The following is a 15,541-nucleotide window of genomic DNA, read 5'->3' as shown; positions in this document are numbered from 1 at the left end:
GGACTAAGAAGCTTTTGCACAGCTAGAGAAACACAACAAAACAGACAGCCAACTAAATGGGAGATGGTATTTTCAAACAACAGCACAGATAAGGGCCTAATATTCAAAATATACAAAGAACTCATAAAAACAACAAAAAATCCAATAAAAAAATGGGAAGAGGACATGAACACACACTCCTCCCAGGAAGAAACACAAATGGCCAACAGATATATGAAAAGATGCTCATCTTTATTAGCTATTGAGAAATGCAAATCAAAACTTCAATGAGATACTACCTCACACCTGTTAAATTGGCTATTATCAACAAGACAGGTAGTAACAAGTGCTGGAGAGGCTGTGGAGAAAACGGAATCCTCATTCACTGTTGGTGGGAATGTAAAGTAGTACAACCATTATGGAAGAAAGTATGGTGGTTCCTCAAAAAATTGAAAATAGAACTACCATATGACCCAGCAATCCCTCTACTGGGTATATACCCCCAAAACTCAAAAACATTGGTACATAAAGACACATGCAACCCCATGTTTATTGCAGCATTGTTCATGGTGGCCAAGTCATAGAACCAACCAAAAAGCCCTTCAATAGATGATTGGATAAATAAGTGGTACATATATACTATGGAATACTACTCAGCCATAAGAAATGATGACATCGGATCATTTACAACATGGATGGACCTTGATAACATTATACTGAGTGAAATAAGTAAATCAGAAAACACTAAGAACTGTATGATTCCATACATAGGTGGGACACAAAAATGAGACTCATGGACATGGACAACAGTGTGGTGGTTACCAAGGAGAGGGGAAGAGAGGAGAGTAATAGAGAGGGTAGGGGAGGGGCACAAAGAAAACCGAATAGAAGGTGACGGAGGACAATTTGATTTTGGGTGATGGGTATACTCATAATCAAATGTCAAAATGACCTGGAGATGTTTTTTCTGAATCTATGTACCCTAATTAATCAATGTCACCCTGTTAAAATTAATTGTAAAATGTAAAAAAAATGTTAAAAAAGGAAAAGAAAAAAATTCTAGCCTTAATGGTGTAATGTTATGCATATAACAATATTTAGTTTCATTAGCTATACGACAAGCCTCATAAATTAGTAATAATACTTTCTTAAAGTTCTAACCAAGTTACCCACCAAATTATCCAGATTTTAGGTGTTACATGGCAAGGAAATTGTAATATTCTCTCAAGCTTTTTGCAAACAATGAACTATTAGTAACCTGTAAGTGACTATTAACATCTGAGGCCTTTTAAAAGATCCCTTCTTGTTGAGAATTGTGTGATGTTTTTCTGTTGACTCTACATTGATGTATTTCTTTTATAAACTGGTTGTCTCAATATAATATCAGGCTTATGATATTTTATTCTTTTAAATTGTTTTTATTTTTTGTTAGTAACTTTTGCCTTTAACCCATAATCTCCAAGATGGCATGAATTATCCAAATATTTTTATAACTTTCAAAACTCTTAACATAATATTTATTACATTGAGTCAAACATAATCTTTCTTCTGCAGAATTTTCTTCTTTATTTACTTGTTTTAATTATTTATTTTGGGGGGGGTTACTTTGATAGATAGCTGCTTCATAGCTACTATTTGGAAATACTAAAAGGAATAGTCATAAAATTCCCCAACAGTTGCTAGAGTCTAAAAATGTCCCTACTGGTTTTTTTTAATTAATTTTAATGAGGTGACATTTATAAATCAGGGTACATATGTTCAGAGAAAACATCTCTAGGTTATTTTGACATTTGATTATGCTGCATTCCTATCACCCAAAGTCCAATTGTCTTCCGTCACCTTCTAACTGGTTTTCTTTGTGCCCCTCCCTCTCCCAAAGACCTCCCTTTCCTCCCCGCCCCCATCCTGTAACCCCTACACTGTTGTCCATGTCTCTAAGTCTCGTTTTTATGTCCCACTTATGTATGGAATCATATAGTTCTTAGTTTTTTCTGATTTACTTATTTTGCTCAGTATAATGTCATGAAGGTCCATCCATGTTGTTGTAAATGATCCGATGTCATCATTTCTTATGGCTGAATAGTATTCCATAGTATACATGTACCAAAGCTTTTTAATCCACTCGTCCACTGACGGACACTTGGGCTGTTTCCAGATCTTCGCTATTGTGAACAATGCTGCCTTAAACATGGGGGTGCATTTCTTCTTTTCAAACAGTGCTATGGTGTTCTTGGGGTATATTCCTAACAGTGGTATAGCTGGGTCAAAAGGCAGTTTGATTTTTAATTTCTTGAGGAATCTCCATATTGTTTTCAACATTGGCTGCACCAGTCTGCATTCTCACCAGCAGTGCAGGAGGGTTCCCTTTTCTCCATATCCTCGCCAGCACTTTATTCTGTGTTGTTTTGTTGATGAGCGCCATTCTGACTGGTGTCAGGTGATATCTCATTGTGGTTTTAATTTGCAATTCTCTAATGATTAGTGATGTTGAGCATTTTTTCATATGCCTATTGGCCATCTGTATGTCCTCTTTCAGAAGTGTCTATTCATTTCTTTTTCCCATTTTTTGATTGGATTGTTTATCTTCCTGGTGTTGAGATTTACAAGTTCTTTATAAATTTTGGTTATTAACCCCTTATCAGATGCAATATCAAATATATTCTCCCATTGTGTAGTTTGTCTTTTTATTGTTCTTATTGTTCTTAAGTTTGATATAGTCCCATTTGTTTATCCTGTCTTTTATTTCACTTGCCTGTGGAGATAAATCGGCAAATATATTGCTGCGAGAGATGTCAGAGAGCTTACTGCCTATGTTTTCTTCTAAGATGCTTATGGTTTTATGGCTTACATTTAAGTCTTTTATCCATTTTGAGTTTATTTTTGTGAATGGTGTAAATTGATGGTCTAGTTTCATTTTTTTGCAGGTAGCTGTCCAATTTTCACAACACCATTTGTTGAAGAGGCTGTCTTTACTCCAATGTATGCTCTTACCTCCTTTGTCAAAGATCAGTTGTCCATAAGGTGTGGGTTTATACCTGGGTTCTCAGTTCTGTTCCATTGAACATGCCTGTTCTTATGGCAGTACCAAGCTGTTTTGAGTACAATGGCCTTGTAGTATAACTTGATATCAGGAAGTGTGATACCTCTCACTTTATTCTTCCTTTTCAAGATTGCTGAGGCTATTTGTGTTCTCTTTTGGTTCCATATAAATTTTTGGAATATGTGTTCTATATCTTTGAAGTAAGTCATTGGTATTTTAATAGGTATTACATTGAATTTATAAATTGCTTTGGGTAATATAGACATTTTAATGATGTTTATTCTTCCTAACCATGAGCACGGTATATGCTTCCACTTGTTTGTATCCTCCCTGATTTCTTTTATCAATGTTTTATAATTTTCCAAGTACAAATCTTTAATCTTTCTGGTTAAATTTATTCCTAGGTACTTTATTTTTTTGGTTGCAATGGTGAAGGGGATTGCTTCCTTAATTTCTCTTTCTGACAGTTCATTGTTAGTGTATAAAAATACTTCTGATTTCTGAGTATTAATTTTATATCCTGCCACCTTGCTGAATTCATTTATCAGGTCCAGTAGTTTTTTGACTAAGACTAGGGTTTTCTCTGTACAGTATCAAGTCATCTGCAAATAATGATAGTTTTACTTCTTCTTTTCCAATTTCGATGCCTTTTATTTATTTTTCTTGTCTGATTGCTGTGGCTAGGACTTCCAGAACTATGTTGAATAAGAGTAAGAGTGGATAAAGGGGGCACCCCTGCCTTGTTCCTGATCTTAAGGGGATTGCTTTTAATATTTACCCATTGAGTATGATGTTGTCTGTGGGTTTGTCATAGATGGCTTTTATCATGTTGAGGTATGTTCCCTGTATTCCCACTTTGCTGAGAGTTTTGATCATGAATGGGTGCTGGATTTTATCAAATGCTTTTTCTGCATCTATTGAAATTATCATGAGGTTTTTCTCCTTCCTTTTGTTTATGTGATGAATCACATTGATTGATTTGTGAATATTGTACCAGCCTGGCCTCCCAAGAATAAATCCCATTTGATCATAGTGTAGGATTATTTTCATATATTGCTGGATCCAGTTTGCTAATATTTTGTTGAGGATTTTAGCATCTAAATTCAACAGGGATATTGGCCTACAATTTTCTTTTATTGTGTTGTCTTTGCCTTGTTTTGGAATCAGAATTATGCTTGCCTCATACAAGGATCTTGGAAGTCTTCCTTCCACTTTAATTTTTTGAAATAGCTTGAGAAGGATAGGAGTTAGTTCTTTGAATATTTGGTAGAATTCACTTGTGAAGCCATCAGGCCCAGGACTTTTCTTTTTTGGGAGTTTTTGGATAATTGTTTCAATCTCATTTGTGTTTTTTTTTATTATTATTATTTTATTTTATTAAATTTAATGCAGTGACATTGATAAATCAGGGTACATATGTTGAGAGAAAATATCTCTAGATTATTTTGACATTTGATTGTGCTGTATACCCCTCCCCCAAAGTTAAATTGTCTTCTGTCACCTTCTACCTGGTTTTCTTTGTGCCCCTCCCCTCCCCTAACCCCTCTCTCCTTCTTCACCCCATCCCCCCTCCCCCAACCCCCCGCCCCTGTTGCCATCACATTCTTGTTCATGTCTCTGAGTCTCATTTTTATGTCCCTTCTATGTATGGATACATCTCATTTTTTTTTCTGATTTACTTATTTCACTCCGTATAATGTTGTCAAGGTCCATCCATGTTATTGTAAATGATCCGATGTCATCATTTCTTATGGCTGAGTAGTATTCCATAGTATATATGTACATAAGCTTTTTAATCCACTCGTCCTCTGACGGACACTTGGGCTGTTTCCAGATCTTCGCTATTGTGAACAATGCTGCCACAAACATGCGGGTGCATTTCTCCTTTTCGAGCCGTTCTATGGTGTCCTTGGGGTATATTCCTAAAAGTGGGATAGCTGGGTCAAAAGGCAGTTCGATTTTCAGTTTTTTGAGGAATCTCCATACTGTTTTCCACAGTGGCTGCACCAGTCTGCATTCCCATCAGCAGTGCAGGAGGGTTCCCTTTTCTCCACATCCTCGCCAGCACTTATTCTGTGTTGTTTTGTTGATAAGCGCCATTCTGACTGGTGTAAGGTGATATCTCATTGTGGTTTTAATTTGCATTTCTCTAATGATTAGTGATGTTGAGCATTTTTTCATATGCCTATTGGCCATCTGTATGTCCTCTTTGGAGAAGTGTCTATTCATCTCTTTTGCCCATTTTTGGATTGGGTTTTTTGTCTTCCTGGTGTTGAGTTTTACGAGTTCTTTATAAATTTTGGTTATTAACCCCTTATCAGACATATTGTCAAATATGTTCTCCCATTGTGTAGTTTGTCTTTTTATTCTGTTCTTGTTGTCTTTAGCTGTGCAAAAGCTTTTTAGTTTGATATAGTCCCATTTGTTTATCCTGTCTTTTATTTCACTTCCCCGTGGAGATAAATCAGCAAATATATTGCTCCGAGAGATGTCTGAGAGCTTACTGCCTATGTTTTCTTCTAAGATGCTTATGGTTTCACGGCCTACATTCAAGTCTTTTATCCATTTTGAGTTTATTTTTGTGAGTGGTGTAAGCTGGTGATCTAGTTTCATTTTTTTGCAGGTAGCTGTCCAGTTTTCCCAACACCATTTGTTAAAGAGGCTGTCTTTACTCCATTGTATTTCCTTACCTCCTTTGTCAAATATCAGTTGTCCATAGAACTGTGGGTTTACTTCTGGGTTCTCTGTTCTGTTCCATTGATCTATATGCCTGTTCTTATGCCAGTACCAGGCTGTTTTGAGTACAATGGCCTTGTAGTATAACTTGATATCAGGAAGTGTGATACCTCCCACTTTATTCTTCTTTTTTAAGATTGCTGAGGCTATTCGTGTCCTTTTTTGGTTCCATATAAATTTTTGGAATATGTGTTCTATGTCTTTGAAGTATGTCATTGGTATTTTAATTGGTATTGCATTGAATTTATAAATTGCTTTGGGCAATATAGACATTTTAATGATGTTTATTCTTTCTAACCATGAGCACGATATATGCTTCCACTTGTTTGTATCTTCCTTGATTTCTTTTATCAATGTTTTGTAATTTTCCGAGTACAAGTCTTTAGTCTCCTTGGTTAAGTTTACTCCTAGGTACTTTATTTTTTTGGTTGTAATTGTGAAGGGGATTGTTTCCTTAATTTCTCTTTCTGACTGTTCATTGTTGGTGTATAAAAATGCTTCTGATTTCTGAGTATTGATTTTATATCCTGCCACTTTGCTGAATTTATTTATCAGGTCCAGTAGTTTTTTGACTGAGACTTTAGGGTTTTCTATAAACAATATCATATCATCTGCAAATAATGATAGTTTTACTTCTTCTTTTCCAACTTGAATGCCTTTTATTTCTTCTTCTTGTCTGATTGCTGTGGCTAGGACTTCCAGGACTATGTTGAATAAGAGTGGTGAAAGGGGGCACCCCTGCCTTGTTCCTGATCTAAAGGGTATTGCTTTTAATTTTTTCCCATTGAGTATGATGTTGGCTGTGGGTTTCTCATAGATAGCTTTTATCATGTTGAGGTATGTTCCCTGTATTCCCACTTTGCTGAGAGTTTTGATCATGAATGGGTGCTGGATTTTATCAAATGCTTTTTCTGCATCTATTGAAATTATCATATGGTTTTTCTCCTTTTTGTTTATGTGATGAATCACATTGATTGATTTATGAATATTGTACCATCCTTGCCTCCCCAGAATAAATCCCACTTGATCATGGTGTATGATTTTTTCCATATATTGTTGGATCCGGTTTGCTAATATTTTGTTGAGGATTTTAGCATCTATATTCATCAGAGATATTGGCCTATAATTTTCTTTCTTTGTGTTGTCTTTGCCTGGTTTTGGAATCAGAATTATGCTCGCCTCATAAAAGGAGTTTGGAAGTCTTCCTTCCTCTTGAATTTTTTGTAATAGTTTGAGAAGGATAGGAGTTAGTTCTTCTTTGAATATTTGGTAGAATTCTGTTTTGAAGCCATCGGGCCCTGGACTTTTCTTTGTTGGGAGTTTTTTGATAACTGTTTCGATCTCCTTTGGTGTAATCGGTCTGTTTAAGTTTTCTGATTCTTCCAGATTGATTTTTGGAAGATTGTATGTTTCAAGGAATTTGTCCATTTCATCTAGGTTGTCTAGTTTTTTGGCATACAGTTCTTCATAGTATTTTCTTACAATATTTTGTATTTCTGTTGTGTCAGTTGTTATTTCTCCTCTCTCATTTCTAATTTTATTTATTTGAGTCCTCTCTCTCTTTTTTTTGGTGAGTCAACTTAAAGGTTCATCAATCTTGTTTACCTTTTCAAAGAACCAGCTCCTAGTTTCATTGATCCTCTGTATTGTTTCTTTAGCCTCTATGTCATTTATTTCTGCTCTGATCTTTATTATTTCCTTCCTTCTACTACATTTGGGCTTTACTTGCTGTTCTTTTTCTAATTCTTTTAGATGCAGGGTTAAGTTGTTTATTTGAGCTTTTTCTAGCTTCTGAAAGTGTGCCTGTAGTGCTATGAACTTCCCTCTCAGCACTGCTTTCGCTGTGTCCCATAAATTTTGAGTTGTTGTATGCTCATTGTCATTCGTTTCTAGGAATTTCTTTATTTCTTCTTTGATCTCATTCTTAATCCATTCATTATTTAACACCCTGCTATTTAGTTTCCATGTGTTTGAGAATTTTTGAGCTTTTCTGCTGTGATTCATTTCTAGTTTCATGCCGTTGTGATCGGAGAAAGTGCTTGATATGATTTCAGTCTTCTTAAATTTGTTGAGAGCACTTTTGTGCCCTAACATGTGGTCTATCCTAGAGAATGTACCATGAGCACTTGAAAAGAATGTATATTCTGCTGCTTTTGGGTGAAAGGTTCTGAAGATATCTATTAAATCGAGTTGATCTAGTGTTTCCAATAAGTCTGCTGTTTCTTTGTTAATTTTCTTTCTTGAGGATCTATCTAGTGATGTTAGTGGGGTATTGAAATCCCCTACTATTATAGTATTGCTGTTGATCTCGCCCTTTAAATCCATCAAAGTCTGTTTTATATATTTGGGTGCTCCTATATTAGGTGCATAGATATTTATAATAGTTATATCTTCCTGTTGGATTACTCCCTTTATCATTATGTAGTGGCCTTCTTTATCTCTTACGATATCCTTTGTTTTAAAGTCCAATTTGTCTGATATAAGTATTGCTACCCCAGCTTTTTTTTCATATCCGTTTGCATGAAACGTTTTTTTCCATCCTTTTACCTTCAATCTGTGTGTGTCTTTTGTTCTAAGGTGTGTCTCTTGTAGACAACATATGTATGGGTCCTGTTTTCTTATCCACGCAGCTACCCTATGTCTTTTGATTGGATCATTTAATCCATTTACATTTAAGGTTATTATTGATATGTAATTGTTTATTGCCATTTCATTCTTTAAAACTGTATTCCTCTTTTGCTATATTTTTTTTCTCCTTTGATCTGCTTACAACAGGCCCCTTAGCATTTCTTGCAGCCTTGGTTTGGTTGTAGTGAATTCCTTGAGTTTTTTTTTGTCTGGAAATCTTTTTATTTCTCCTTCAATTTTAAATGATAGCCTTGCTGGATAAAGTAGTCTTGGTTGTAGGCTCTTGTTCTGCATTACTTTGAATATTTCTAGCCATTTCCTTCTGGCTTCAAGTGTTTCTATTGAGAAGTTGGAAGTCATCCTTATTGGGGCTCTTTTGTAGGTGATAGTCTTTTTTTCTCTAGCAGCTTTTAATATTTTCTCTTTATCACTTAGCTTTGATATTTTAATTATGATGTGTCTTGGTGTTGAATTCTTTGGGTTTCTCTTTAATGGAGTTCTCTGTGCTTCTTGAACCTGTGAGATGGTTTCTTGCCTTAATTGAGGGAAGTTTTCAGCTATGATATGCTTGAACAAAGTCTCTATCCCTTGTTCTTTCTCTTCTTCTTCAGAAGCCCCTATGATGCCAATGTTATTTCTCTTCATGTTGTCACAGAGCTCTCTTAGAGTTTCCTCAGACTTTTTGAGTCTCTTTTCTTTTTCCTCCTCTGCTTCAGTGCCTTTATTTATCATGTCCTCTAACTCACTGATTCGGTTCTCAGCTTCATCCATCCTGCTTTTAATTTCTTCCATTGTGTTCTTCATTTCTGATATTGTATTTGTCATTTCTGGCTCTTTTTTATTATTTCAATGTCCTTTTTTATATTTGCTATCTCTTTATTTAGATGTTCATAATGACCATGTATTGTTGTTCTAAGATCTTTGAGCATCCTAACAATCATTATTTTAAACTCTGCATCTGGTAATTTGGTTATATCTGATTCATTCAGGTCCTTTTCTGGGGATTTCTCTTGATTCATTTGTGTTGCATTTCTCTGTCTTCTCATTTTCTCTGTGTAAAGGAAGGTTTTGGCCACTGGAGTCCACTGGGTGTGGCCTCTGTTCTCTAGGTATGATCTGTCTGCAGGCCTGCCACCCCCTCTGCTGTTGCTGTCTAGGGTGTTTGGGTATGGTCGTTGCCGGTGCCTGCCCACTGGGGCTGTTGCTGTGGTTTCCACCTCTCCTTCACGGGAGTGGCTTTGGTCACGTGCTTGGGTGTACAAGCCTTGGTGGCCTTGGCCTTTGCCCTGCCCCTGTGGGTGGCATTATGCTCTTCCCTGAGGGCAGGGGCTAGCACCTTTGCTCAGCTGTGGGTCTCTGCCTGTGTCCGGGCTTTGCCCTGCCCTTGCAGGAGGAGCCCACTCGTGGGATGGCTGCAAGCCTTGGCTCCAGAGGCCAGGCAGGACTGTGTGCCCACGCTCAGTAGCGGGACTCTACCTGTTCTGGGTTTTTGACTCCACACCTGCAGGAGGAGCCAACTCCCAAGTCAGGACACAAGCTTTGGTTCTGTTTGCAGGGCAAGGCTGTGCTCCTGTGCCCTTGCTCAAGGGCAGGTCTGCACCCCTTCTGGGGTTCCCACCCTTCCCCCACAGGCTGGATTGCAGGCAGCCCGCAGATGGGCTTGACCACTTTTGCACGTCTCTTCCTACCCAGTCGGGCAAGACTGAGCTCACACCTGGGCCTCAGTGGTGGCCAGTCAGCTTCTGCCCTTGCTGACCGAACCGCACTTCGGTGTCCCACTGCCGCGAGCCCTCCAGCGAGCCCTCAGCCATGTGGGTGGGGGCGCTGCAGCTCACACCCTAACACTCACTACTGTATTCCCGAAAGCTCCCTCCTTCTAAGCGACTCTGCTCTGAGTGCCACGGGAGAGCTTGTTTGGCTGGTGTCCTGCTTCGCTTTGCTGGTATTGCTGTTTCCTGGGGAAATATTCACTTCAGATTTGGGGAGTGACTTGTCCCAGGGGTTAGGGTGGCTGTCTCTCAAAGTGTTTCTCTCTGTGCCTCCTAGATTGCACTCTCTTCCTGCTACTCTGGTACTCTCCTCTCTCCCCATCCCCTGGAGCCCCGGTTGAGTGTTGTGAGAGAAGTGTTCTGCACGGTCCCTTTAAAAAGAATCCTGAGTCTGAGAAATCAGTCTCTTTCTCACAACAGTATCCTGACTTGTTTCCAGCTAAATACTTTTCATATGCCTCTTCTAGGCTCTGGAGCTACAGGCTGCGGATTTATTCCTGGGATTCAGGACCCTCCCCTCTCTGCTAATCTCACTTCCCACCACGCGAGTCTCTCCTGGCTGCCATTTGCTCCAGGGAGCTGGGCAGCCCTCTCCTCATTTCCACTTTTCCTACTAGTCTCAGTGTGGCTTCTTCAGTGTTCCTTGGTTGAAGAGTCCTCTTAGTTTAGTCCAAAGTTGGTTTTTCCAGATGATAGTTCTTAAAATTAGTTTGTAATCCACTTTGGTTCTGGGAGGTGGATGTTGGTACGTCTGCCTATTCCAGCGCCATTTTGTCTTCTCACCCTACTGTTTTTATTTTGAGTGCCTCATTAGAAACACTAACCCTTAAATTTCAAATTAGTATGAACATGCATAGTACTGACATTATAAATTGCAGACTGTTAAATATTTTACAAACAATTGCTGTGAGCAGATATTTCTTGCAGTGTTATAGTATTCTCTGATAGAAAAGCTTTACGGTCTTTACTAATTACAAATGTGAACAATCATTCTATAATTGAAACTTTATTACATCTAAAATATTAGGAAAATTTCATTAAGAGTTTTTATTTTATTTTTTTGTTAGCTATAAAGAATTTTTGGTTTTAAAAACAGACAACCTTGTTTCTTTTTTTTTGTTTTGTTTTTTTTTTTTGTTTTTTTTTTTTACAGAGGTAGAGATAGACAGGGACAGACAGACAGGAACGGAGAGAGATGAGAAGCATCAATCATCAGTTTCTTGTTGCGCGTTGCGACTTCTTAGTTGTTTTCATTGATTGCTTTCTCACATGTGCCTTGACCGTGGGCCTTCAGCAGACCGAGTAACCCCTTGCAGGAGCCAGCGACCTTGGGTCCAAGCTGGTGAGCTCTTTGCTCAAGCCAGATGAGCCCGCGCTCAAGCTGGCGACCTCGGGGTCTCGAACCTGGGTCCTTCCGCATCCCAGTCCCATGCTCTATCCACTGCGCCACCACCTGGTCAGGCAACCTTGTTTCTTAGAGGCATGATTTCTTGCTTTTATTTGCATATACAGCCTACTAAATAAAAAACAATTACACACTTACTAGCAACATAAAACTCCTTTTCTATAGGTGAAAAAAATGATACATCAACTATTTAAAATATAACTTAGAATTGTGTGTCTTTACTCATGCAGATGAACTAATCCCTTTATATTTTTTGACAGGAAGAAGCACTGCATGGGTTTCAAGTGAGTGATCACTTTGAATACATGGAAATTTTGGAACAAATGTACCGGCCGGTGTTGCTGAGAGACATGCGGAACATTAGAGTGCAAAGCACATAGATCATGAAACACTCAGTTTAATTTTATGTTTTATTTATTTTCTAAGGAAACAAAGGAACTTTGTTGTTTTCTGTCTATATTCATAACAAAATATGCTTTGTGAGCTTTGTGAATTCACATATTATAAATTATACTGAGAGTTTATTAATATAATAACATGTTGAAGTAGGTATTAGCTCAATTTTTGACATGAATTCATTTTTATAAGATTGTTATTTTGTATGGTTGTTTTGAATCAAATCTAGCTTACCTATGATTCTTTATATTCAAGAAATATTTCAAATCTAGAGCTCCTTCTTCACAAGATAATTAAAATACTTTTTTTCCAGTGAGTTTGGAAAAAAGCAGCAATATTATAAGTAAATTGTTTGACTGTCCTGAAAATGTCTATAGAGGCAAAGAAAAGTGAATAATTTTTTTCTCTGTACATATATGGAAACTAGACAAAGCTACAACTGTTTATTTGACATGTGGAGGAACAAATGATATTTATTATGGCCAGTTGTAGGAAAAATGTCCTCAGATATAATTGTTTTTCTAAGAATTGCTTTTGATGCCTATATCAATTTATAATTCTTCATATGAAATATAGTCTCTACATGGTTCATTTAAAAGATAGATTAGTTATTTCATACTGATAAGCATTTGACTCTTATTAGTTATGCATTTTCTTTGGTGATAAATTTGATTTGTACTGAATTGAAAACGTTAAGGAGAATAGATTTCTAAATTATTTTAAATTACCAACACTATGTTTTATTTAAATAGAAGTATCTGCTTCAGTGAGATTAATGCAATATTCTAGGTTCTATTTTGTTATATTATAACTGTCACATTTAATATATGAAAGGTAATACATAAAAATATTAAATTGTTAATTTTTCAGCAGCGGTTTCAACTAGTTTTTATACCAACCATTAAAACCATTCTGAAGCTCTTTTTCCCTTTTCAGTCCAAAATATCCACAAACTTGTTTTTCCTTTTAATATGATGAAACAACTGGTACCGTACAGTTTTCAATTTTGTAGTATTTAGGCTATTGCAATATCAACCTTCCAAAATCAGGTTTTATGCTGTAAATGCCAACAATAGCTTCTCAGTAATGGTCTTCCTAAAGGGCATTGAAAAAGTTGAGAAAAGAAAATTGAGCAAGTTAATTTGACATATTGCTTATTTTACCTTTGGCTTATTATATATGTTAAGTAACAGTCCTAGGTGACCCCAGCACCAAGCTTGGTGTACTTTCAAACTTAATTTTGAAAAGCTTTCCAAAGAACCTTTATACATGTTTATGGATCCATTTCCTTTCATTCTGTTCCTGAGTTATTATTATTGGTCCTAAGAAACCTACAGCTTTATTTCTTTAAAAATCTCTTACATGGTAATTGGAAATACAAATGGAGAACAAACTATAACTTTCTTTTTTTTGCATCTACTATCCCTACATAATTACTGAATGAACCCCATGCCAATCTTTAAGAAAACTCCCAACTTAATTTTATAATATCATAGATGATTCTGATTGGACACTGAAGTAAGATGATAATAATAATTAAATTTTGGGAAAGTGACTTCAGCTGGCCAGCAAAAGATTTGGTTTTTCATTTTATAAATAAATGTCTGGTGAACAGTGAGCAATTTGGTGAAATAAAATGTAAAATATTTGTATTTTTGTGTTTTACATTTTAGCTATTTACATGTTAGCTATTGTATGGCTAACATTGAGTTATTTGTGCATCTATTTTTAAGAATACTCTTTAGAATAGAAATAAATATAGTTCTGTGTTGCCTCTCAGTTTTTTTTTTCAGTTATTTAAAGTGTAAATCCATAGGACAAAGTTATTTTTAATTTGTGAGGGGACCTCATACATTTTACAGGATATTGTAAGAAACTATATTTTATGATACAATGTAAACAAATTTATAAAAAAATTAGGTGCACATATATCAATCTTTGAGCAATCTTTGTAATTATGCCTTCTCAAGCTATATACTGTATTTCCCCATGTATAAGACACACCTTAATTTGGGGGCCCGAAATTTGAAAAAAAAAATAGTATTACATAAAGTTATTGAACTCAAGTTTTATTCATCATAAAATTCATACAACTCCTCATCACTGTCAAAAATCCTATCCATTAGCTTGTCTTCATCTATGTCTGATGACGAATCACTGTCTTTACATATTGCCTCATACTCAATTCCATCTATGGCATTTGAAATGCCACACTTCTTAAATGACTTGACAATGATCTCTATATTATCTCAGATTCTTTTCACCCAGGTACAAACTTCTCCTATAGTTGGTTTCTTCACTCCTCCTGCTGGTGTCAAATTGTCCCCAGAAGACTTTATCCATTGGTTTTATTCGTCTCTCATAGCAGCTTTGAAGGGTTTGTTAATGTTGACATCAAGTGGTTGGAGCTGGGATGTCAAGCCTTCAGGTATGACAGCAAGTTTTGTTTTTTGCTCTGCAGCAATCTTTGTGTTTTTTGTTATGTGTGCCCTGAACAGATCAAGCACCAAAAGGGGAGGTTTGCATAAGAGCCCACCTGGTCTCCTTCTCCAAACTTTCTAAATCCAGATCTTCATCCTATCCTGATCCATCCAACCCTTTTCCTGAACATGGAGAATCATCCCTCAAGGAATGTCTTCTTTTGCCATAGTTTTGCATTTGAAAATCAACATTGCAGGCAGCTTGGTTCTGTTGGCACAACAAGCTAGAACAGCTGTACAATGACTTTTTTCATGTCTTCACAGTTACAGTTTTCACTCCCTTCCTATCAACAGTTCTGTTACTTGGACCATCAAATTGAAGGGAAACTGTCCATATTTGCAATCTGTCCCAACTCAAACTGATGTGTTTTCCGATATTGAATGACAAAATGATGAATTTCAAGGACCTTCTGCTCATAGCTTTCAAGCTTCTTTTGGGCAAGTCTGGTGCATGTATGCATGCTCAGTCCATTTCGTTTCATGAACCTGAAGCACCATTGTGTCCTGCTTTGAAATCAGTAACATCTTTTTCATTAGCAATTCTTGCCTCATGCTGAAACATTTTTGTGGACACAGGAATTCCAGTTGCCCGTTGCTCTTCAATCCATATCTTCAATTCCCTCTCTAAATCAGGCCATTTTGCTCACTTGCCTCTCAGGGCCTTCTTCTGCTATGGTGTTTTCAGTAGGGTATCTTCTTCCCGTAGCCAGTCTCGGATTGATTTCTCAGTTGGAGGAGGACCAAACATCGTTCAGCAGCACAATTTCCATTCACTTTTGCAAGCTGGATCACTTTTAACATGAATTCAGCACTGTACAAAAATCTTTTCTGAGCCATTTCTGGGCAGAACGTGGCAAAACATAACCTACAGTAATATACTGGTAACAAGTGCAAAACAAGGAGCTCAAAGACAACAAGTGCGAATAAGCAGGAAATGCAAGTAAAAAATCTACAACAATGAGTGCAAAAACAAGCGTGAAGAAATGGGAAATGCAAGTTAGAAAATCTACTACCACTGCATAAGACACCCAGTTTTTAGACCCCAAATTTTTCAAAAAATTGTGTGTCTGATACATTGGGAAATAGGGTAGGCATCTAAAGAATCTGT

General features: G+C 36.9%; 1 protein-coding gene across 1 annotated transcript in view; it reads left to right on the top strand.

Annotated features, from left to right (window-relative positions):
* The window catches only part of TBC1D32 (TBC1 domain family member 32), a 248,526-nt gene extending 234,804 nt beyond the window's left edge, over positions 1 to 13,722 (top strand). The window contains exon 33 of the mRNA XM_066248097.1: positions 11,818 to 13,722. Within this exon, the coding sequence (XP_066104194.1) occupies positions 11,818 to 11,937 (120 nt within the window). The 3' untranslated portion in view covers positions 11,938 to 13,722. The remainder of the gene's footprint in view (positions 1 to 11,817) is intronic.
* The last annotated feature ends 1,819 nt before the right edge of the window (positions 13,723 to 15,541 follow it).

Source organism: Saccopteryx bilineata, chromosome 12 (assembly GCF_036850765.1).
Source record: "Saccopteryx bilineata isolate mSacBil1 chromosome 12, mSacBil1_pri_phased_curated, whole genome shotgun sequence".
NCBI classification, from domain to species: domain Eukaryota; kingdom Metazoa; phylum Chordata; class Mammalia; order Chiroptera; family Emballonuridae; genus Saccopteryx; species Saccopteryx bilineata.
Note: the sequence above shows the minus strand (reverse complement) of the source record. Positions and strands in the feature narration are given on the sequence as shown.